Here is a 26,320-nt window from a genome sequence, read left to right as displayed (position 1 = left end):
AACCTCATGATTATCAGAGAAATGCAAATGAAAACCACAATGTAGTATCATCTCCTCCCAGTTAGAATGGCTATTGTAAAAAAGACCAAAAATAAATAAATAAATAACAACAAACACTGGCGAGAATGCAGAAAAAAGGCAATTCTTATACACTTTTGGTAGGACTGCAAACTAGTATAGCCACTATGGAGAACAGTATAGAGGTTAAAATAGAATAAACATATGATCCAGCAATCCCACTACTGGGCATTTATCCAAAGGAAAGGAAATTAGTATATCGAAGAGACATCTGCACCCACATCTTTACTACAGCACTATTCACAATAGCCAAGACATGGAATCAACACACGTGTCCAACAACAGATGAATGGATAAGGAAAGTGTGGCATATACACACAATGAAATATCATCCAACCATAAAAAAGAATAAAATCCTATCATTTGCAGCAAGATGGATGAAACTAGAGGACACTATTATGTTAAGCGAAATAAGCCAGGAACGGAAAGTTAATCACTGCATGTTCTCATTCCTATGGAGAAGCAACACAAAGTTGGGCTCCTAGAACTAAAAAGTAGAACAGAGGATACTAGAAGCTGGGAAGGATAGGGGAAGGGAGGGATAGAGAGAGATTTGTTAAAAGATACAAAATTATAGCTCAACAGAAGGAATAACTTCTAGTGTTCCATACCAGTGTAGGATGACTACAGTTAACTTTAATTACAAAAATAGATAGGAGACCAGATTTGGCCCACAGGCCTTATAGTGCCAACTCCTGTAAAAGGAATAAGATGTAAAAGCCAAAATATCTTCACAAAAGAAGTTTCATAATGATATTATATTCTAAAAACATAACATCTCTTACACACAGCTGGTTTGGCAGACTGTAGCAAAATGGAAAAAGCCCACCATACAACCCAGCACCTCTTCTCCCAGCTACATCCCCTAGAGACTGTTTAGTCCATTATCTGTTTAGTCCACTATTTATGATGGGATTTTCCTCATCCGTAGTGAATATCCCCACAAATATCCCCCGTGTGCGGATATTCACTATGGATGAGGAAAATCCCATCATAAATAGTGGACTAAACAGATAATGGGGTATACTTATATGACAAAATGCTATTCAGCAGAAAAAAGAAATGGGTTAGAACTTAAGATATCTTAATGTGGACAAAAATCAAGCAGTTTTATTTTTTCCCCTTATCTAAAAGGATTATTCATTCAGTAAACATTAATCATTCATTCAGTAAACATTAACAAATATGAAATCCTTGCTATATGCTAGGCATCAGGACACAGAGTTCATTAAGACTGACCCCACCTGTCACATAAAAGATAATCAGTAATTTTTTATTCTCACAAAAAGTGGCAAATGATTGTTATTCTTAAAGGCAATTCATAAAAATGAGAGCAAATTATACTTAGAACCCCAGTAGTCAGAAAGATAAGATGAACACATAAGGCTGAGATCAACTGCATATACAAGTCACCAAAATCAAGTAGTTTTCAGTGAATAAGTACACTATATCTGTTCTAAAATCTGATATGATATAATTAAATCCAAAAATGCACACAAAACAATACAATGTATAGTTTATGGGCTATATTACAGAAATGTCAGAAAAGAAAATGAGGGCCAGGTGTAGTGGCTCACACCTGTAATCCCAGCACTTTGGGAGGCCAAGGCAGGCAGATAATTTGAGGTCAGGAGTTTGAGACCAGCCTGGCCAACATGGTGAAACCCCGTCTCTACTAAAAACACAAAAATTGGCTGGATGTGATGGCTCACACCTGTAATCCCAGCTACTTGGGAGGCTGAGGCAGGAGAATCGCTTAAACCCAGGAGACAGAGGCTGCAGTGAGCCAAGATTGCGTCATTGCACTCCAGCCTGGGCAATAGAGCAAGACTCCATCTTGGAAAGAAAAAAAAAGAAAGAAAACAAACTGAAAAAACAGACTCACTGGTGCCTCAGGGAAGGTGAATAGTGTGAGTGGTGGTCAGATGAGGGCCACAGCTTTATCTATATTATTTTATTTCTTGTAAGAAAAGAAGGTGAAAAAAGAACAAAAAAATAAATAAAAGAAAAGAAGGTGAAGGGAAAAAATGCAAAAAAATGTAACTAATTAATTTGTTACTATGTATTATTACTTATTTTAAATTCTAAGCAGTGCAACTATGATTTTTACACAATATTCTGCATACATTTTTATATTTTAAAAGTTTCTTCCTCAAAAATAGGGTGTTTGTGAGATGTACTTTTCATATGTAATTCTTCAAGTCATAAAGAGTTGAATTTTCATCAGACCTTGATTTGTTTTCTTATTTTCTAAATGCCTTTTGAGGCAAAATTATTTCTTCCCTTCAGGGGTTTGGCTCTGTAGCTATTTATGGTGGTGTTGGCATTTAAAAAAAAAAAACAGTGTCCTTGATTGAACAATATTTAGATAATTTTCCCCTAAAATAATTTGATCTAATAGATTTTAATACTCTGTACTTGAATTCTATAATAATATCAAGATAATAACTGCTAATCCCACATGAACCATAGCTGGAGTCCCACTTCTTAATTCTCCATGAGTTTTAGAGAGTAGGTTCACTGACAGATATGGTGTAAGGAACTTTAAGAATTACTATTTTATCCTGAAGAATGCCTCAGAGTTACATTAACTATAAGGTAAGTCCCTTCCCTGTCTAACCCTTAGTGTTGGGGTTGGGATTAGGCTAGATAAGACTACCTAATAAAATTTTGGGGTCACAAAAATTCCTTCTTGCTTCTTCTCTAAAACCACATCCATGACTCTCTGGCACATTGTTTTCAAAATAAAAGAGAATAAATACATATATGTATATATATATATACACACACAAGTATATGTATGTGTATATGTAATATATACATATGCACAAACTCATATTTGTGAGGGATGTGTATATGGATGGATGGATGGGAGACAGAGAGAGAGAGATGAAAGGGATTGTCACGGGAGAGAGGGCACATTATAGAAGTCAAGAGCAGCACCACTTTTGCAATCAGATAGATCTGGTTGATACCCAGGGAAAGTGAAGTTTCTTAGCACCAGGTGAGCTCATTTTCCTCATCAGTAAGACGGGGATTAACACCTAGCTCCCACTACATGTAGAGATCCCACACAGACACATAGGGAGTCATTATCCATAAATAATGTTGACACAGATATAGTACATTTTCAAAGGGCTATTTGATTTGCTACATGTGAATAGTTTTGTTTTCTTTCTTTCTTTCTTTCTTTCTTTCTTTCTTTCTTTCTTTCTTTCTTTCTTTCTTTTTTTTTGAGACACAGTTTCACTCTGTTGGTCAGGCTGGAGTGCAGTGGGGCAATCTCGGCTCACTGCAACCTCCGCCTCCTGGGTTCAAGTGATTCTCCTGCCTCAGTCTCCAGAGTAGCTGGGATTACAGCTACTCTGGAGGCTGAAGAATTAAATTAAATTAAAATTAGCCACACACCCAGCTAATTTTTGTATTATTAGTGGAGACAGGGTTTCACCATGTTGGCCAGGATGGTCTCGAACTCCTGATCTCAGGTGATCCACCCGCCTCAGTCTCCCAAAGTGCTGGGATTACAGGCATGAGCTACCGCGCCTGGCTTGCTTTTTTGTTTGTTTTGTTTTTTGAGACGGAGTTTCTTGCTCTGTCGCCCAGGCTGGAGTGCAGTGGCATGATCTCGGCTCACTGCAACCTCCGCCTTCTGGGTTCCAGCAATTCTCCTGCCTCAGCTTCCCAAGTAGCTGGGACTACAGGTGTGTGTCACCACGCCTGGCTATGCTATATGTGAATAATTTTCATTTTTTAGTTGCACAATAGAACATAACTCGATTTATTTATTTTAAAATAATGTACCAAATAAATACTTGGTAACATAATTAGCCTTTCTATTACAAAAAGACCACAGTCCCCATATCAAGCTTTGAATGAAAGCATATGATAAAGGCCTGTTTTCTATCAGCTAAGTCATTCTAAATAAATCTTTAAACGTGCTCACTATCTAGCATAGTTCTGTTTATTTATTGCCCGCTATCTTCTCCACACTGGTAATTGCTTTCTCCTGGCAGCAAGAAATTTATATGCCCTGTTTTGCCCAAATATTACAGCTCACATAGAGTGAAAACGCTAACTCTCCTATGAGTCCTCTAATACCTATGGGGAAGAACATGGGATGGGCCAAGGATAGAATTTCAGTTTCAATTTTACATCATCTGGCTATTGTCAGTTCAAGTTTATTTCAATGGAAGAATTTGAGGCACTTCTGAGGTTAACATTTATGAGCTCAAATGGGAAAAAAAGGCAGAGCTAATTCACTGGATTTGAAATACTCTATGGACATAATTTAGAACTACGGTCTGTATGCTTTTTCTCAGCTGACTTACAGGATGAAAACAACAGTTTAAACCTTTCAAGTTTGATTTGTATCTATTTAAGCATTTTATTAGTTTAGCTATGCATGTATTGTTCCTTGAGTGAGAAAGGCAATGGGAAAATTCTTACATACTTTAAGGCAGAGGTAACTAAAAGAGATCCTCAGCCAGCCAGATTCCTACTGAGGTCAATACAAGCTTGGGCTAATGAAAGTTTATAGAATTGGGCCTGTATCATATTCAAAGAGCAGATACTATTTTGTTATAGTTGCAAGTTTGACATTATTTAATTATAGTTTCAAATAAAGGCATAAATAGAAAATAGAAAAGACACTGTATAATGCATGGTTATTATTTTGCCAGTAATTTTTACTGACACTAAGGGCCATGAACAGAAGAATGAATTCTTTACCAGAGTCCTCAGAGGCCCACGAGAGTTCCATTTATACAGATCACTATAAAATGCAGTACTGAGTCCTGAGAGGCCTAAACATACACTAGTAGAAAATGTCACTTTTCACAACTAATCTAAATATTAAGCTGCATCCATTGAAAAGTAATATGGTCAATATATGATCCACATGTTCACTAGTTCACCAGTTAACAAGTTCTTCACTGAACTGAGCGCATTAAGTAAATGCATCCATCATTGAGAACTAAAGAGAAGTAACAGTTGCAGGCATGCTGATGATCTTCCAATGAGAGTTTTGTATCTCCCAAAGACTCAAAGGGCTGGAAGGTTATCTAAATAATTATCTACTTTTCCTGTCAAAACTGTGATCCGTTTAGTCCAAAGAGGAAGCTTTTCCTTAAAAATTAAAATGAATGAGAGAAGCTTTGCATTTATGCACAGCCCAACAAAAATGTTTTCAGTGTAAAACTTCCTTTTCTGTTTGTTTCTCAATTAGATAAAAACAACAAGCAAATCTGGTCAAAACTTGGAAATCTTCAAAGATTGTCCTCCACTTCTACCTGCCTCAGTGACAATTCTTTACCTAACTTTAAGACATCTAAGAACTTTCCAAAATCAAAGGTCTGACAGCACCACTGTTTTATCTATGTTATTAGGGAGGAAATTTCTGTACTCTAAACTCTATGGCAAACTGCAGTTTCACAAACCCCAGAGTGAGGTTTTTGGGGAGGAGGGCAGGAAAGAAGCTGGTCTCATGCTGTCTTGGGGAAAAGAACGATTTATAACCTCCTCAAAACTGATGGGTAACTCTGAGTAAAACATTTCTTTCTCATCTTAAACAGCTTAAAACAGGGCCGTGTCCTAGCCCGGAGATCATGAACAAACCCAAGCAATTTGATGCATATTTTGAATGGTTTGGAAGCAGGCCCACAGACAGAGGGCGATAAGCATTCCTCCCCCTCTGTGATGACATGGCACTGTTCTCCTGTGCCAAGAGTGGCCTCAACAAGCAGCTAACCACACTGGCCAACAATTACTGTCAGAAAGGACTTTTTATGCCAAAACCACTATCATTGTGTTTGGCAGGCATCCTTCCACATTCACATGGGTAATAGTAAATAATTCTATTCAGTAGATTAATGCATATGGTTATCTGGGGCACAGTTAACAAATATTCATGCTGGCAGGCATCTCATGACAGGGTCATGCTGAAAGTTAACTATTATAGAAGATTCTTCTATGGCAATAGGCAGAAGGTTGGTACTCCAACCTCTGACATTCATCTACACACTGCTCTTCACTTTGCCTTCTAACATTCTCTTTGCTCCCCAAGTCTTTCCACTGAACCCTCCTGGAATCTGAGTCCATGAAACACACATTCCCCAACACGTCCACATGCTATTTACAGAAACCAGCCTGAGTTCACTGCTTCTTTTGCAGCTGTTGAGTTACCCCAAAAAACTTCTGTCTATGAGGCAGGATGTAGGGCTGGCTTCTCCTCGTTGCCCAAAGTGCATCCAGATCATTAATGCTCAGCCCTTGGGCAGCAGTTCTTGCCCCTCAGAAGCTCATGCCATCATGTTTCCAGCACCTGCCAGCATTCTCTTACCATGTATTCTACCAAGTAACGGACCCGCATACACTGAAGATTTTGGTATCTGGCTACATATTCTTACTCTTGACCTTAAGCCTTACCCTCCACAAAGATAATTTCAGTCTATGTGAACATCCCATCTGGTAACCTAGACTCTTAGTGTTTTACCTTCTCAAAATAAGAAGACTCCATAGTCAAATTCCAGACCTTGACGTTATCTAGATATGTTCCTTTAAAATTCAACTGTGCAATGCTCTGACCATAACATACTGCTCTCCGGTTATCTCACACCATTACTCCCACTAAACTTCCTCTGTAATTTCACTGAGACCACCAGTGCCTTGTCCTCTCTACTTTTTTGTTCTTATCTTTCTTGGGCCACTCTCATTTCTGTAAAAATTCTTTTTTCTTTAAGCCCCCGTGTTAACACACTTTCCTGGTTTTACTCTTGCCTTTCCAGCTGCTCCTGCTCAGAAGCCACTGGATGCTTCTCCTCTGTCAATGTTGGAGACCACTGGGGCTCACTTCTTAATCTTCCCTCTTCTCTATCTCTCCACATACATGATCCTATTCAACATCATGGCTTTAAATCCTGTATATGTTGATAACTCCCAAACTCCTCACCTCTGAGTTCCAGGCCTCCATCCAATTTCCTTCCTGCAATACCTACCTGGAGCTATAATAGGTATCTGAAACTCTACATGACACAAGCAGAATACCCACTGTACCATTTAAAACCTGTCCCTCTCCTAGTCATCCTTCTTTCAGTAAATGGTATGACCACCACCAAGTTGATTAGGCTAAAAAGCTGTGCACTTTTAACTTTCCTTGATTATACCATTTCTTTTTTTCCACAGCCAATCTATTCAATTCATTTTACAAATAGTTACTGGGTAGTTACTGTGTATCAGGCACTATTGTACTGGGATATAGTAATAGGCATAAAAAATTCTTGTCCTCATGAAAATAGCATTCTGGGGAAAGGAAAAACGGAAAATAAGCAAATAAATAAAATCCATAGACTGTCAGATCATGATAAATTTTGAGGAGAATAAGTAAAGCAGGGAAATGGGTTCGTGAATGTTGGTACAGCACAGGCAGATGTGATTTTTAAATACAGCAATCAGGGAAGGTAGGATTGCAAGGTGACACATAAACAGAAACTGGTAACAGAGCAAGTCATGAGAATGTCTGGAAGAGAAGCATGCTGGGGAAAGCTTCCAGCAGTGTAAAGTTTCTGAGGTGGGAATGAGTCTGGTGTATTCAACAAATGCAAGAAGGCCAGCATGGCTGGAGCATAGTGAACACAGCAGCTGGGCTGTGGACAGCCTTGTAGGCCACTTTTAGAGTTTAAACTCTGAGTGAGATGAGAGGTCCCTGGAGAGTTGGAAGTCAAATGTAACATTATCTTACATATGCTTTCAATGGCTTCATTCTCTGCTATGTGGAGATAGAATTAAGAGTAGAAGCAGAAAGACCAGTTAAAAGGAAAGGCTGTTAGTACACTCCAAGTGAGAGATGATGGTTTAAACCAAGGGGAGGCCTATGAACCAAGGGTAGGGCGTTGAGATATATATGTCCAAATATATCTCAAATCCAACCACTTCTTCACTGCCACTCCCAAATCCAAACCCTCTTCAGCTCTTGCCTGGTATACTATCACGACCTCTTGACTGGCCTCCTGCCTCCATTCCTGCTCTCCATTCTTGACAATGTAGCTTAGTAAGATCTCATCCCTCCTCTGTTGTATACATTTCAAAAGCTTCCCATTGTACTTACAATGAAATCTAAATGCCTTACACAACTACAAAGCCCTAAATGACATGGCTGCTCCCTGCCTTTTCAAATTCATCTCATTCTGACCTTCCCTTTAGTCACCTTAGCCTCCTTTCCATTCTTGCTAAACTCTTCCCAGCTTCAGGACCTGTGCATTAGTTCTTCCTCTGACCAGATCTTCATGTGGCTGGCTCCCTCTCACCCTTTAGATGTCAGCAAAAATATGACCTCTTAGAGAGGCCCTTCCTGAGCACTTATCTAAATTAGGCCCTCCTGTTACCTACCATGACAGCCTGTTTAGTTTCTTTATAGCACCTATCATTATCTTTAACTGTCTTTATCATTCATGTCTCCCCTCCCCATGCTGGTAGGGATGTTGTCTGTCCTGGTGTGAGGCATTCTATAGATGCTTGCTTTTAAAAAAGAATGAATCCATCATCCCTTCTTACACTCCCTCCCCTTCCTCCCTTCTCCAACCTAGAGCCCACGGCCCATCACCTTTCCATTTCCTTGCCAATTCCTCAAGTTCCTGACTTCCTCACATCTTTTCATTCCACTCACATAGCAACACCCTCACCCTGGATCAACCCAGATGTCTATCATTTCTGCTCCAACATTCAGGCCAAAGGGCACAACTATGAGGTATAGAGGAACAACTAAAGTATATTGATCTCTGACCTCTATCGAGCCAAAACTACCCAGTAAACCTCCAGGATTTACCTCTCTGCTGACTTCTTTCCTGCAAATTCCACCACTCCCTTAATACTCTTAACTCACCCCCTTTCAGTTAACTCCCAGCAGATGACCCTGTCTTCTATCTAATCAAGTAAACAAAAGTCAGCAGGCAGGAACCCTGTCACTCTGCACCTCTACCATATCCCTCCTCTGCAGGCCCCACCTGCATCCAGATCCATCTTCCTAGCCCTGTCAGCCACACAGGGAATCCTCTTTGTCTTAGTCTGCTCAGTCTGCTATCACAGAATGTCACAGACTGTGCATCTTAAACAACAGAAATCTATTTCTCACAGTTCTGGAGGCTGGGAGGTCCAAGATCCAGGTCCTGGCAGATTTGGCTTCCGGTGAGGGCCCTCTTCCTGGTTTGCAGAGGACCACGTTCTTGCTGTATCCTTACATGGCACAAACAGATCCTCTCCTGTCTTTTCTTATAAGGGCACTAATCTTATCTGTAAGGGCTCTACCCTCATGACCTAATTAGCTCCCAAACGGCACCGTCTTTAGATGCCATCACAGTGGGGAGAGGAGCTTTGGCATATGAATTTGGGGAGAATACAAACATTCATTCTGTAGTACTCCTTTAGTTAATCCTCCCCTCCTATGCTCTGTAATTCATCACGCTGCACTCCTCAGGACTTCATTCTATCAGTGATCCCCTCTCTTTCATATGCATGTTTAATTTCTCCCTTGCTTTTCAGTATTTTCCCATCCACACTGGCACATGCTCAGGTCTTCTACTGCTTACAGGTTCCCTTCTAGGTATCATCACCTCTCTCTTTTCCTTTTCCATCTAAGCTTATTGCAAGAGTTCTACTACTCCAGTAGACATCTTACCTCACATTCGGGAGATAACACAATTGAATCTATTTTATACACTTTACATTCTACTGATCTTGCTTTTGCCAAATTGCCAACCACCTCTTTGAAGTAAAATGTAACAAATAGTTTTCTCCACAACAAATATTTACTGAGTAATTGTGTGACAAGTACTGGACTAAGAATTGCTCAGATCATATATACATTTTTCTCTGTAGCATTTAATACTGTTGACCATTTCCTCCCTCTAAGATGTTCTGTTGCTATGGATTTCATGACACAACAGTGTCCTAAACTTTTTTCCTACTTCTCTGGCCACTTCTTTTAAGTCTCCTTTGACTGATTGATCCTGCACTTCTCCCTCCTCTTCTTTTTTTACTCTACTCACTTTTTCCTCCATAATCTCATCTTCACTCACTATCTAAATCACCTCCCATGCTGATCCTTCCCAGAACTTCCTCTAGCCCATATCTCTCTCATAAGCTCAGGGTCTGTATATCCCACTGTCTTCTAAATATTTCCATTTGGATGACCCATAGGTTTAGCAGATCTAAAGCTGAAATCATTCCTCCTGCCCACCCATCCATAAACCAGCTACTTAGACTATAATCTCAATCCCCATGATGATGATGTTTTCTGCCCAGTTTCCCAGGCAAGAAATCCAGACGTTATCTATGACTTATCTTTCTTAGTCTCTTCCTTATACAACACCAACCACCCTGAAAATAAAAGCAAACAAAAACTTACCCAGTCTCCAACTTCTCTCAACTCTACCTCTTAAATCTCACAAATTGAACCCACAATCCACTTGGGGTTATTCTACCGGGACCCACTAAATTAAACCCAGAACATTTGAACTGTGTCTCTCCATTACTGAAAAATAGAAGGCAAGGTTGAAACAGGAAACTATACAAGACAGGAGTGAGCATTTCCCTCTCTCTCTCTCTGAGACAGACATGTGTTGTACTCTGAAGCAGCAGCATAAAATGACATTTGACTCTTCAGCAAAAGATCTAAAAAAATTATCTCCCTAAAATCAGTGATGTATGAGAACACCAGATGGAGTTATTTATTAATGCATAAACTCTGGATCCACTTGTGAAGGCTCTATACAGCCCATATCACAGCAGTAAAAGGACTCAGGCAAAAGACTTACAAATGTAGATGGAAGACTGAACAAACCTAGCTACTCCTCTCCCCTGCAACAAAACCTATTGAAATTATTAGAAAATGGTGTCGAAGGAGAGAAATCTATACCTGTGATGAAAACAGGAAAGCAGGTGGGAGGAATGGCTGGCAGAGTCAAGAGATTTTAACAATTTTCTCCAAGATAAACTGTTAAGTGGGACATGATTAAGCCACAGCAGAGGAAGCTATAGCTGTTCTGAGACGAGCCTCACAGAGGCTCCAAATTTGGAGTTGGCAGAGACAGAAAGCAGGAGTGGGTTGTGGGACAGTAGCCTTATGTAATTAAACACTTGACTTCAGAGCAGCTGGGCTGAGCAACCCTTCTCATTGCCCCAAGTTTAATGGAAATAAAATGACTGCCTGCTTGCTCTATAATCAGAGAGGTGTTCACTAAAGAAACTAAAGATTTGTTCATGGTGTATATATATATATATATAAAATATATAGTTTTTATATATATAATACATATATTTTATATATATATAAAATTTTTTTTTTTTTTGAGATGTTGTCTCGCTCTGTCACCCAGGCTGGAGTGCAATGGCATGATCTCGGCTCACTGCAACCTCTGCCTCCCGGGTTCAAGCGATTCTCCTGCCTCAGCCTCCCAAGTAGCTGGAACTACAGGCACGTGCCACCACACCGGCTAATTTTTGTATTTTTAGTAGAGACAGGGTTTCCCCATGTTGGCCAGACTGGTCTCAAATGCCTGACCTCAAGTGATCCACCTGCCTCAGCCTCCCTAAGTGCTGAGATTATAGGCGTGAGCCACCATGCCCAGCCTGAGGTCATAAATTCTTAGTCAAGTCCTCTTATCTTGACTTTTACGAGGATTTGGGGTGGAAAGTACACCCCTCTACTCCCCATACAGGCATTCAGCCATCCATCCATTCATTCCACAAAAATTAATTGAGTGCCTATCTATCAAGTGCCATGGAAGATGAAGTTCCTGCCCTTGTAGAATTTATTTTGTAATGGAGGTGGGGAATACAGACAATAAATAAGTAAATAAACAAATAAGTGATTTCAAAAGTGAAGGGGCAATTAAAAAATAAGAAAAATAGATAAGAAAAAAAATAGTGTGTGTGTGCACGAGTGTTTGTGCATAGTGCTCCTTCAACTGGGTATCATGGAAGGTCCACTCTAAAGTGCTATTCCAGCTCAGCCTAAATGACAAGAAGGAGCCAACCAAGTGAGGATCTGGATCAGTCTATTCCTGTGCAAAGGTCCTAAGAAAGGATCAAGCAAGCTTGGCACACTCAAAAAGAAATCCAGTGTGAGTCCAGCCTAGTGAGTTAGAAAAAGAGTAGCATAAGCTGAGTTCAGAAGAGTAGGCAGGGACAAGATCATGTGAGGCCTCGCAGACCACATATAGAGTTTGCATTCTATTCTAAAGGCAATGGTAAATCACTGAAGGCTTTTCAGCAGAAAAGTGACAAATGCTGATCTGAGTTTTAAAAAAGTAGTTTGAGTTACTTTCATCAGAATGGACTCTATACAGGCGACAGTGGAAGTCTGGAGACCGACTGCATAGCTGAGATGAAAGACAGTGGTAACCTGAATGAGGATTTTAGCAGTGCTGTTGGAAGAAGTGACTAGACCGTGTACATGCTTTGGCAGTAAAGCCAATGAGGACTTGCACACATTAATTGAATGTGAAAGGTGAGGCAAAGAGAGGAATCAAGGATAACTCCTAGGTTTTTCACGTGAGCAACTAAGTAGATGTAATGTGACTTACCAAGATAGCCAAGATAGTGAAGAAACAGATTTGGCATAAATGATTGGAAAGTTCAATTTTTTTCACATATTGAGTTTGAGGTACTTATTAGATACCTAAGTAATGATGTCAGGTAGGCAAATGAATATAAATCTGGAGTTCAACAGAGAAGAGGGAAATACAACTATAGGAGTCATTACCTTACAGCCTGTATTTAGAATTGAGGGCCAAGTGAGACAGCTGGAAAGGGAGTGTCACAGGGAAGAATGGAGGCCCAGGCAGAGGCTGCAGCCCTCCAGCACTGAGAAGCTGCAGGCAGGAAGAGCCAGGGAAAAGATGGAGAAGGAGCAGATGGAGAGGCAGAAGAGAAATTACACAAGTGAGAGACCCAGACAGCAGGAAAGAGTGTTCCAGGAGGGAAGTAACTGAAAAGAGGTTACAACTGAAATGCCAAACTGGCCACTTGAAGAGCTTAAAAAAGCTAAAACCAGAAACAGAAGAGTCAAGAGAAGATGGAACACTATGAAGAATTTTTAGGCAATGTAAAGCTTATGGAATATGGGTAACTGCATGAAAAGAGTGGACAACATTACCTCCTAAAATACTTTCAGGGAGAGATTCAAACAAAAAGGAAACAGAATCCCTGAGGGCCTCAGCACTTGAAGGCATGAGGCACAGAAGAAGCCAGAGAACAAGACTGGGTTTAAGTCTATACCCACAGTGACTAGACACTCCAGTTTCTCCTTCCCACCTCAGACAACCACGAAACCAGGGATATCAGGCAGAGTGAGGGACTGAGCGAGGCCTGGTGCTAAAAACAGAATAATTAAGGTGACAGTCTGGATAATGAATGACACAGCTCTGTCTCCCAACCTGATCCCAGAAACACTGGCAGTCAGGTGTATAGTCCACAAGGAAAAGACCTGACGATCTTTCCATGGAGGAAATGAACCACCACAGAAAAAAAGATCCAGGTACTGACATTTGAGGGCAGTGTGTGATTAAATGATAAGCCAGTTGCCTGGGCAACCACAAGTAAAACCTATCAGGCAATCATCCCTAGATAGAAACATAGAGCCTCCAAAAGCTTTTTGGTGCTTGGTTTTAAATGTTAACATTTAGCCAAGGATAACTAGACTTCTGAAGTAAGTTCCTCCAATTAAAAAAGAAAAAGGAGGAAAGACACAATAAAAGAAGCAGAACCAAGTTTTAAGAAAAACAAAAAAACCACAGCTATCCATCCAAATTAGAATAAAATGTCAATGGGCTCAAAAACAATGCCTTCAAAAAAAAAAAAAAAAGGTAGGACACGGACAGTCAAGGTGATAAAATGAAATACTTGCATATAGCAAAAATTGGAGGGTGAGAATACCTCTACACACCTAAATGCCAGAGGAGCCCATCAGAGTAGGAGCAGAGAGCATCTCTCCAATGAAAACTTGAGAAGGGCCCCTCCTGACCCTCCATGGAACAATAAGAAATCATGAATCAAGAGTGGAAAATGGGACAGTGATACATTAAGCTGTAAGGACAGCCCACCTGATTTAAAGAAATGGGTGTTTAGGGGTAGGAAGGTGGGTGGTAACTATCTTTACTCTGTTTAGGCAGTAATGATTTTACTGGTGAAAGAGTAAAGATGTCCTACTAGAGCCTAAGCTTGTATTTAAATGGCTCAGTGGGAGGTCCCAGAAAGCAGGTTTGTGTACCTGAGGATTCTTGAGTCACAAAGGTAACTTCCCCAGGCCCAAGGAGAGGGCAAAGGCTAACCAGGGTATCTGCTCTTAACAAGCAGTAGAGATAGCGGTCCAGGAAGAAGGATATGATCAACGCTTTTGCATTGATTATTTAAAAGGGAAACCCAGAAGACCCAATTCATTGTCCTCCCTGGTCATCGCATGCATTGCTGGCTTTGCCTGTTTTCTGGTTTCTGTTCCTGATGGCCCAGGTCTGAAATAAGTCTGTTTCCAGTGATCACCTCTCTGCTTACCCTAGAAATCAACAACTTCACTGGCTTCTGCTCACAGAAGCAACCCTGCCAGCCCAGCAGAAACTCAGACATCAGTGCTCCCCACACATCTCACAGAAGGAAAAGCTGTTCACAAATGTCCATGGTTGCCTCCTGATTTAGGGTGGGAAGCAGGGCACCATATGCTAAATTAATTCTATCATTTGGGAATAATTTATAGATATTGAGATAGTGATAGGCTTAGTAACTGATCAAGAAACATAAATATAAGTATGGATCTTAGTGAGTTGGGAATATCAGAAGAATAAAACAGAAATTTAAAATGTTGAATCAGTGGAAGATATTTTCAATGGGAGAGAAAGTACGACATAGAAAACATGAAAGACAGCACACACGCTCAAAAAAAGCAGTAATTATTCTGTTACTCTCTATAAACACGAATGGGATAAACATAGCAATCAAAAGTATAAAACCCTCAGATTTGAATAAAGACAATATTCGTCAAAAATTTTACAGATCCAAATGATCCATCAAAAACTTATAGGAAGCTTGATTATAAAATTTAGACAACAATAAACCAGTTAAATATGAATCACAATAAGTTAGAGTAGGTATTCTTAACATACGTTAAAAAATTCAAGGAAGATAAATATAAGAGACATTATATACTCATAATAACATATCAGTAAGTCATAATAATCACCAACATAAACGCACCCAACAACAAAACCTCAAAATATATAAAGGAACAAATAACTGAGCATGGAAAAAACAGATTAATAAACAGTTGGAGGTGAATATTCTATCACATTCTTCTTAGAAACTGATAGAGCAAAGAGACAAAATAAGCTGATATATGAGATTTGAATAATATGGTTTATAAGCTCAAACTAGTAAATACATACAAATCTTTATACCCAACAGGGATTATATTCCTTTCAAACACAGATATAACATTTATTAAACCTGACCATATGCTAGGCCTCAGGGGAAGTGTCCATAAATTCTCCCCCAATCAATATCATATGATGTATGCTTTCTAAGCATAATGTAAAGAAAAAAATCAATCAATGACGAGGGGTAAAACATACTATACAGGGTAAAATGAAATTTAAAAGAAATTTAAAAATGCTTAGGATCAAATGGTAAAAAGGCAACAAACACAGAGGATAGAGGGGGAGAAGGATGAGGAGGAGAAGAAACAATAATACAAATATGGAAAGAAAAAACAGAATAAAAACAAAAAAGTTGAGGAAATAAACTAAACCTAATTGTTTTTAAAAGACTGGCAAAATAGACAACCTCTGCCAAGACTAATCAGGGAAAATAAGAGTAAAAACTAGCCAAATAAAATACAAAATGAAAAGGAAGAAAAAAACTACATAGTATTTTTAAATTATGAAATAACATCATGAAAAGCTATATGTAATAAATTTTTAAAATATATAAATATGTATATTAAATATAGACGTGCTTGAAGCAGAGCCTAGTACTGAGATACATGGGCATAGTCAGGTATTGCTCGTAAGAATTTAATCATAGGCAGCCATTCTGAAGAGTGAAATTGCAGGACTCACTGGAATCTAGCACGTATATAATCCCACAGCCTAATGAATGTTTCTCACATGTCTACAAGGATGTTCATTGCAGCACTGCTGGGATAACAGGAAGTTGGAAGAAACCTGGAGTTCCTTCACTAGAGGAAAGGTTAAGTAAAATAGAGTAAGAACACAACATGGAATATGATGCAGCAGTTAGAAACTGCAAACTAGATACAAGAGGTACATAGAGCAAAAATGGACAGACTGAAAAACAGTGTTGAGTAAAACAGGGAAGAAGCAGAGATCTATAGACATATAAATTAAACACACAAGACACTACATTCTGTATTCTGCAAAGACTGTTATAGTCACAGTTTCTCTGAAATCAATTAGATTTTATCTTCCTGAAGTTCCTCACCAACTATATTTTAAGAGGGATCTAATCAAATCCCCCAAAATGTCCCAACAAAGTATACATTTGTCATAGTCCACAAAAAGATCAAGAAGTCACTACTTAAGATAACAATGAATAGGTGCTCTCTCAAATGTAACATGTTCAAAACTGAACTCATAATTTTCTCTCAAAAAACCTCTCTCACCCCAGACTTCCACATCTTAGCTGACACAAACTCCTTCCCTTTCAAGGCAAATATTTAGAATCAGCCCTGACTTCTCTTTTTTCTTGTACTGTATATCTGATTAATTAGCAAATTCTGCTAGTCCTGCCTTCAAAATATATCTAGAATCTGATCACTTCACACCACCTTCTCTGCTACCACTCTGGCCTGAGCTGACATTGTGGCTTGCCAAGATTAATACAAGAGCCTGCTGACCGACTCCTCCGCTTCTCTGCTGCTACACAGCAGCCTGTAAAAATTAAGACTGGTCATGTCACTCCTCTGTTCAAAACCTTGCAAAGCTCTCCATTTCACCCAGAGTAAAAGCTGAAATCCTTACTGTGATCAATAAGCCCTGTATGATCTTTAAGCTCCCTCCCTTCTCTCCCCTGGGCTTATTCTGTTCTATCCACCCAAGATTCCTTTGCTATTGCTTGAATGCTCCAGACATACTGCTGCCTCAGGGCCTTTGAAAATACATCACATGACTAACTTTGGCATCTCCTTCAGTCTTTGGTCACATATGCCTTTACAGTGCGATGGCACTGTAGAAGTGGAGGTGATATCACAACTTCCTCAATTCTTTGACTTGTCACAATGAGCATAAATTACTTTTGTAATTTTATAGGACGCTCATGGTATGTGTGAGTTAAATGACACAGTATTTGTAAATTTCTTAGCAGAATGTATGGCACATATAACACTCACTCTGTAGGTTATTGATAAAAACTAAAAACCCTGTAGTTCTCAGCTGGGAATCCTGTAGATGATGATGAAAATGCAGAAAGGACACAAGCAGCTCCCTCTGACTATTTTTTTAAAGGAGCCAAATGTAAGAACACAGAGGGTTAGTTAGCAGCTATCATCTTTATAGGCTAGGCTGAGAGTGGGTTTAACATGGTCAAAGGCTTACAAAACATGTTTTTAGCTGACCTGATATAGCAGTGAAGTTTTAGAAGAATGAAAATTTATACAGGGTATCTGTATTTTGCTTTTATATGTGACCTGCTATTGTGGGTTAAATTATGTCCCCCAGAAAGACATGTTGAGATCCTAACCCTCAGTACCTATGAATGTGACCCTATCAGAAATAGTGTTTCTGCAGAAACAATCAACTTAAGATGAGGTCATAAATACAATATGACTTATATCCTTATGACAGGAGGGAAATCTATACACAGAAACACACACACACAGGGAGAAAGCCATGTGAAGACAGGCAGAGACTGGGGTAATGCAGCTACAAGGGCATGTCAGAGATTGCTAGCAAACACCAGAAGCTGGAAGAGGCAATTAAGGATTGCTCCCTAGAGCTTTTAGAGGGAGGACGGCTCTGCCACATGCCTTGTTCTTGGACTCCTAGCCTCCAGAATTGTGAGAGAATAAATTTCTGTTGTTTAAACTATCTAGTTTGGGGCATTTTGTTATCACAGTTCCAGGAAACTAATATGCCTGGGAATAAACTAGTCACAGGTCTGGTTTTACGCTAAAATTCTAGGTGGATGAAGTTTTTCTTCACCACATCCATATTTCCCTGTGTCTACCCCATTTTCTACTTTTTTTTGAGATGGGGTCTCATTCTGTTGCCCAGGCTGGAATGCAGTAGCACAATCATGGCTCACTGCAGCCTTAACTTCAGGCCCAAGAGATCTTCCTGCTTCAGCCTCTCAAGTAGCTGGGACCACGGACCACAGGCGTGTGCCACCACACCTGGCTAATTTCTGTATTTTTAGTAGAGATGGGGTTTTACCACGTTGCCCACACTGGTCTCAAACTCCTGGGCTCAAGCAATCTGCCCCGCCTCGGCCTCCAAAAGTGCTGGGATTACAGGCGTGAGCCACCATACCTGGCCATTTTCTACCTTTTTTGCATCCACTACTTTGTTCTTTTGAAAGTGGTCTCAATCTTTATTTTTAAATTTTACTTTTATCATCATAAGAGAATACAAGTAGCACATATAATACTCAACATTACCTAAATACAAAAAATAGACAGCTATAATTTTAATGCTAAAGACTTTCTCTATAATCAAGGTTTTTCCTTATGCTTATACAAGTGACTCTCAAGGCATGGTCAGGGAACCCCTGGAGGTATGGTTAGGGAACCCCCAGAATTTTGGGTTTTTTTTCTTTTGGAGACAGGGTCTTACTCTGTTGCCCAGGCTGGAGTGCAGTGGCCTGATCACAGCTCACTGCAGCCTTGACCTACCAGGCTCAGGTGATCCTCCCACCTCAGCCTCCTGGGTAGCTGGGGATTACAAGCATGTACCACCACGCCCAACTAATTTTTTTTTTTTTTTTTGGTAGAGATGGGGTTTCATCATGCTGCCCAGGCTAGTGTCCAACTGCTGAGCTCAAGCAATTTGCCTGCCTTGGCCTCCCAAAGTGCTGGGATTACAAGTGTGAGCCACTGAGGAGTGTCTGACATCTTTTCGGGGAGTCCTTAGATCAAAACTATTTTCATAATAATAAAATTTTTCTTTGCCTTTTTCACTCTCCCTCTCCCACTCCAAGAGGTCACCTGTTGGGCAATATCACCACAGACTGAATACAGAAGCAGATATTAGCCTCCAGCCTCCTGCTCATCTGGACACTAGAGAGGTTTGTAAAAGTATAAAAGCAATGTCACTCTTCTTATTTTTTTGTTTGAACAATATAGTTAGTTTTCACAAAAATGTTATTTGTATTAACATATAATGTATTTGTAACCATTATTTTAACATCTTTTCAAATTTCTCAGTTTTAATTTTCTAAAATGGTAAATATCAACAGGTAAACACACACGAAGGTTTGGGGATCCTCAATTATTTTAAAGGTGTTCTGAGACCAAGAAGTTTGAGAACTATTAGTCTATATTAGCATATATTTTTAATTGAAAAAATGGAATCAAATTATACTTATGTTTATACTTTTCCTTTTCACTTAACAATATCTCTTGGACAATAACAGTAAGAACAGCAACAATGAGTCCTTATTACTCATGAAGTCTGGTCCCAAGTACTTTGCTTGAATTATCCCATTTAATCCTGACATCTACCCTGTGAGGTGAGTACTAAACTAGCACCCTGGGCACTTCTGATACAGGTGGTTGTAGACCACACTCTCAGAAATACTACCTTGTTACATGACCTTTAACAAGCACCAATGTCAAGGGTTGTTAGGAAAATTAAATGAGGTTATATTTGTAAAGCACCTAGAACAATGCCTAGGACACAGTAAACACTACAGAAATGTTTGTCATTGAGATGATATTTAAAACTCTGAGATTGAATGTAGCCACCCAGGACTGGCCAGGGGACACTTTAAATTTTGGAAGTCACAAAGATGAGGAAAATCCAGCAAAGAGATTATGAGATTTTAGGGAAACTAAGAGTATAGTTTTCTAAAATCAAGTAAATAAAATGTTTCAAGAACAGCATGATGATCTGTGAGAAATGAGAGGCCAGGATACAGGAAGAGGTAGTGTTGCAAACAGAGTGAAACAAGAGTGAGGGAGAATGGCTCAGAGGTCAACAGGAAACTGCAAAAAGACCGGGGAAAGGTGATAACGCCAGAGTCTACTTTCAAAGGAACTGTAGATTTTAGGGAAATGAAGCAAACAATGATCTCGAAGCATGCATGAGGGGCAAGGGAGACCACCAACCCACATCACATCTCCTCTTTGTCAGCCCTCCCACCAGGACCCCACCAGGTTCATTTACTCTTCCTGCCCTGGGATGGATCTTCAGGGAATCTCATTTGGGCAAAACAGCCCCCAAAACCAGGCTGGTCAAATCTAGCGGTGCTTCAGAGGTTTACACCCACACTAAGGGAAGCCCAGACTCCTAACACACAGAGTGGATAAAACCCGATGTCTGGGCCAGGCACAGTGGCTCATGCCTGTAATCCCAGCACTTTGGGAGGCCGAGGCAGGTGGATCGTGAGATCAAGAGATCAAGACCATCCTGGCCAACACGGTGAAACCCCATCTTTACTAAATATACAAAAATCAGCTGGGTGTGGTGGCATGCGCCTGTAGTCCCAGGTACTCGGGAGGCTGAGGCAGGAGAATCGCTTGAACCCAGGAGGTGGAGGTTGCAGTGAGCCAAGATCATGCCACTGTATTCCAGCCTGGAGACAGAAAGAGACCCCATCTCAAAAACAAAACAAAACAAAACAAAAAACACCCAATGTCAGCCCTGAAACAGATCTACTCACCTCAAGATTCTCTAGATCAGTGGTTCTTAATGCGGGATGATTTTGCCCCCCAGGGGACATTTAGCAACTTCTGGAGACATCTTTTTTTTTTCACAACTGGGGAGGTACAGGGGCTAAGCTGCAATTGGCATCTAGTAGGTGGAAGCTTAGGATGCTGCTAAACATCCTACAATGCACAAGGCACCTCCCCAATCTGACCCAAGATGTCAACAGTGCTGAGGCTGAGAAATCCTGCTCTAGACCGAATGACTGAAGCACAGCAGCTTTTGAGTTCTTTCATACAGGCAATCTATCCCATCCTTATTAGTTTATCCATGACAGTTCTGACAGTGTATGGCTAAGGGACTAGACCATGGTCATCAGCCCTATGACATTCATTCCAAATCTACTCAAATAGGGCCAGGGAAAGACAGAGGGAAAACTTGAGGTTAGCTAAACAGTAGATGTCAAAAGGAAAAAAGAAATTGTATCGTATATTAAATGTTGAAGAGGCAAAATTACCAAACATGAGAGCAAGCAGAAAGACTTTTCCTTAAATTTAATAAAGCAGAAAATGCAACTTTTTATTTTGAATAATAAATAACACCTTACATTACAGTGACGTTCAAAAGCCAGCATGCAAGGCCAGTAATCTCAGAACTTTGGGAGGCCGAAGTGGGTGGATTACTGGAGACCACGAGGTCAAAATGAGCCTGGGCAACATAGCAAAACCCAGTCTCTACAAAAAATACAAAAATTAGCCAGGCATGATGGTGTGCGCCTGTAGTCCCAGCTCTTTGGGAGGCTGAGGTGGGGAAACAACTTGAGCTTGGGAAGTCAAGGCTGTAGTGAGCCAAGTCGTGCCACTGCACTCCAGCCTGGGCATCAGAGTGAGACTCTGTCTTAAAAAAGAAAAAGAAAAAAAGAAAAGAAAAAGAAAGAAAGAAAAAGCCAGCATGCTCTCTTAGCTCTGCTTACTGCCAAAATATTCCTTCAGCAGTAAGGTGCCGCTTCCATATTCGTGATTGCAAAAGGAAGCTAATTAAAATGAGTTTTTTTGAAAAACATCCTGGGAATTCAAAATAATTAATGTGTTGCTTTAAAAAATGAGAAGTGATGAATCTTGATGTTAAGGAGTCGACGTGTTTACCTCATCAATATTTCACAGGTGTATTGCCATGAAAATATAAGAAATTATCTACTGCTGGCCTTCCCAGAATTCCCTTTCATTTTTTTTTAGAATCTCTTTTCAATTAACAGTTTCCCCTTCCTTAAGGTGTTTCCAGAGAAATTTCTTTAAACGATTCTGCTTTCTACATGGAAGGCATTCTAACTGACATTTCTATTTCTACTATGAAATCTGCTCTAGGAAAGTTTTAAACTCATGCATATGGGGAGAAGATGGCTGTGTCTTAATAAGAAATTAGATCATCCTGCCTAAGCCTCTATCAGCAGGCTGTCTGGAATCTACTGAGCTATTTTATCAGAGAAAGTCTTCCAGCAAAATGGTTTATGTGCATGCTGTTAAAGGAGTGAATCTCTCAGGGAAGTCGCAGTTATCTTGACCCATGACCGGAGAGGAGCCAAACAAATTAGGCCTGGCCAACAACTGTCTCCTGCAAGGCTGGGAACAGCCACAGCTTTAGCAAAGAGAAGGGTCCTCAACCTTCCCTCCTCTGTTTGTGGTGCAAGGATTGATAAAAGCAGTCCCTGAAGGAAGGAGCACTTTGAATATTTCTCTTCAAAACATATCTCTACCATGTCTGAGAGTGTTCCTTACAGGACTGTTATACCAGAAGGCCCATGTCTACTGGATGCTCCATAAACCCAGAAAAAGGAGCACATGTATTGGTATTCTAAGAATATGACAGACTTTTTTTTTTAGAAACGTAATATAAGAAACACGCATATATATACAAACATGCATAAATATGTATGTGTATGTATACACATATGTCGAGAGAGGAAGAGAGAAATTAACTGAGTGATCAATTCATTCAAGAAAAATAAATTAGAAATATCGTAAAATGTCCATCAGGAGAATGGTCAAGCAAATGACGGCATATTTATATAACGGAGAAAAATCGGAAAAAAAATTGTAAGCATGCCTACTATATGTCAGGTGTTTTCACATTATCTTATTTAATTCTCCCAGTCAATTATCGTTTCAGGTAAGAATCATTATCCCCAATTTACAGAAGACTAAATGAAAAGCACATAAAAGGTATTAATAAGTTGTCTTGGGTCATGAAGCTGGTAAAGAGCAAAGCTGAGATCCACATCCAGGTGTTCTGACTCCTGCTTAGTGTTTCTCCCACTGCATCCATCTCTCCCCCAAGATCTACATGTGAACTAGGTCAATCAATAGAATTGTAAGTATAAAATAATAGTAAACAAAAAGCAAATCATAATGTAGATGCATTGATTTTAATCACATGAAATTTTATATGTACTGAAAATAATGATAACCAAGAGACTGACAGAAAAAACCTGAAATTAAAATCATCAGAATTTGTTCCTCCTATTAAGTTGCTTAAGCACTCAAGAAAATCACCAAAATTAGCTCCTCAATGCATGCCTGTTCCAAGCTAATTAAAGTTAAGAAACTCTGTTTAAAAGCTGAATGTGGCTGGGCCAGGTTAAGATAGAGAAATACCTCATCCTTCATAAAACACCCAGCTCCTTCAGAGCCAAAGTGACTGGCAGAGGGATGAAGTATATCAAAGGATGGAATTTCTGTAAGTTAAAAAGCTTTGAGAGCAAGTTCATATCTCGGCAGAAATCTCCTTTTCTTAAAATTAGCACTTATACCATATAACATTCTTTGAATTCTTCCTTCAAACAAAATAATTTAATTGAGGGAGATTCTCTTTCCTAGAGAGCATCTATCACCTGCAGTCAAAGAGAAATACTTTATAACCTTCCCTTCTAGTTCCTCTCCTCAGATTTGGGGGCTACACTGTTGCCTAACGGAGTGGCCAAAACCAAAGCATGAGTCTCACTTGGGCCTTCTCACATCATGCTGTAACTTGCAGAAATAACCAGGGGTGAGCGTTGAGTGTTGGTGCTCCCTCCTCCAAAGAGTAACCGGGAATTCACAAGAATAACTGTCTTTCCAGAGACAAACTCAGAAAAGGCTCACCAAGTGTGCAGTCCCAGTGTGCTCAAATCCATGAGCTGAGAATTGAGCAAGATGCCACTTTTATCTTGCCGCTTGGTTCTTTCATTTTTACACTAGGCAGTTATGTATGTCTTCTAATTCAGCAAAAGAATGAAATGTTGACAAAGGTTTTCTGAGATTGTTTTTAAAAAGAAAATAGCCTATAAATACAATTCATACTGGTGTCAGTTTCTTTATGAAAAGTATTTCCTATTAACAACAAACACGGAAATCCAAGTTCCCCAACTGGTTTCCCTTAAAACCTCTGTTTTGTTTTAAAGTTACATAATAATAACCTCCCTTGGTTCTCTTTTGTTTTAAAACTTCCACCTATTTGCTCTCTTCTTTTGTCTTGACTACTAATAAAGAATCCTGGTTCAAGAATCTAGGAAAATGCTTGAAACAACTATAATAGGATTAACTCATAATATTATTAAATTTGAGAGTAGTAATTTGACCCATAATTAATTCGAATCTTCCTAACAACTACACAGAAAAAAAATCAGTTTGCTAACATGGCTGGTCTCATTATTGGCTTCCTGCTGCAGCCCCAAAGGTTTAATAAGGACATCTATTGACATTTTTAAAATATGCCAGCCACCCTATTAGAAGCTTGTATGTATTATCTCATTTAGTCCTCGCAAAAATTCTAAGAAGTAATTGTGAGGACTGTTATTGTTGTTCCCATTTTAGAGATGAAGAAACTAGGGCAAAGAGAAGCTGAGTAACTTGCCCAACATACATCATTCATCTAGTAAATTGGGAACTAGAGTTGAACCCCACACAGTCTGGCTCCAGAACCCATGGGACCACCACACCATCACTGGTACAGACTGCTATGGCCATTCAGCGGGCTCCTATATCTGTAAGCCACTGATCCCAAACACAAACTCAAACTCACATCTCTCATCATTTTCACTGCTTCCCTGGTCCTCCCGAGTCTTCTGGCACACATTGCTAGCCTTCTTTTGATGTACACCAAGACATTGGTGTCTCGTCCTGAAGAGGGAGATATAAAACACCAACATTAAAAAAAAAAAAAAAATACAGAGGCCCATTTGCCTTGCCCCTAAAGGAAATTTTCAGAGCACTGACAACTTTGTTAATAGTAGAATGAAGATCAAGTAAAGTAAAAGCACTTAGACTCCCAAAGGTCAAATCATGTGACTAATTACCTAATCCATGCTTTTGAGTGAGGATGTTGAATATTTGATAATAAATAAAATCATCTGCCACAAAGTGCTGCGAAAATGAACATACCCACAGCGTATACGGTTTACAAGCAGGAATTCCACATTCTTCAAGTGTGCATTCTTTTGGTAAAGATGCAGAGGTGAATCTCAGGTTACATCCTGATGAACTATTTTTTTTTCATTCTTGACATTAAGTCTGGAGAAGCCTCATCTTGAACTTCTGCTTTATATTATTCTTTCCCTAACACTAGTGACATCATAATCATCTCCAGGTCCCCTAAGCAGTTGATTTTAGATGGCAATATAACACATTCCAGATATGACAATAGAGTATGCAACAAAATGAAAAACTACCCTAGTGTTAGAGAAAGAATTGACAAGCTAAATAGTTGTAACAACAATCACTAAAATGACTCTTAAAAAGTACGTTAACAATTTCTAATCTTAATCTTTTATTTAATTATATGTCTTGTTGGATATGTTTTCAGACCAATGAGAACATGCATGTGCTTAATCCTCGATAAAAATTACCATGTTTGAGAAAAATATGACACACCTGTTATAGATTAAGTACATGTATAATATGCAGCTATTAAAAGATGTTAAGACCAAAGTCCTAACATTTCAAGACTTAAACAATGAGAGCAAGATGTGTGCTGAAAATTTGCCAAGTACCTACAAATTATTTTAAAAATGTGATTATATTTTTGGATGGATTTAGGCAACAGGTTGAAAGGATTTAATTTAGAGAAGAAAAGAAAGAAAATTAATGTTGTATTATAGGTTATGTAATTTTATGTATTGATTTCCATTTAGTTCACAAAATACACATTTACTACATGTCTTCAAAATGCACTGCATTACACTAAAATACTTTTTTATTAAAAAGTGAGACATAGATGGTGATTAGAGACTTTATTAGCATATATATGCTGCAGAATAAAAATAAAAACTTAGGAATTGATGTGGTACATGTGAGGACATACTCATGTATATGCAGGCTGTAATGCAAAGATTTTGCTGGCACCTTAGTTAT

General features: G+C 39.3%; 1 protein-coding gene across 18 annotated transcripts in view; it reads right to left on the bottom strand.

Annotated features, from left to right (window-relative positions):
* ST7 (suppression of tumorigenicity 7) overlaps positions 1-26,320 on the bottom strand; it is a 274,150-nt gene that overhangs the window by 64,821 nt on the left and 183,009 nt on the right. For all 18 annotated transcript variants that reach the window (XM_024357612.3, XM_024357614.3, XM_063813857.1 and 15 more), the window contains 1 exon segment: positions 24,993-25,090. In XM_024357612.3, the coding sequence (XP_024213380.1) occupies positions 24,993-25,090 (98 nt within the window).

Source organism: Pan troglodytes, chromosome 6 (assembly GCF_028858775.2).
Source record: "Pan troglodytes isolate AG18354 chromosome 6, NHGRI_mPanTro3-v2.0_pri, whole genome shotgun sequence".
NCBI lineage: Eukaryota > Metazoa > Chordata > Mammalia > Primates > Hominidae > Pan > Pan troglodytes.
Note: the sequence above shows the minus strand (reverse complement) of the source record. Positions and strands in the feature narration are given on the sequence as shown.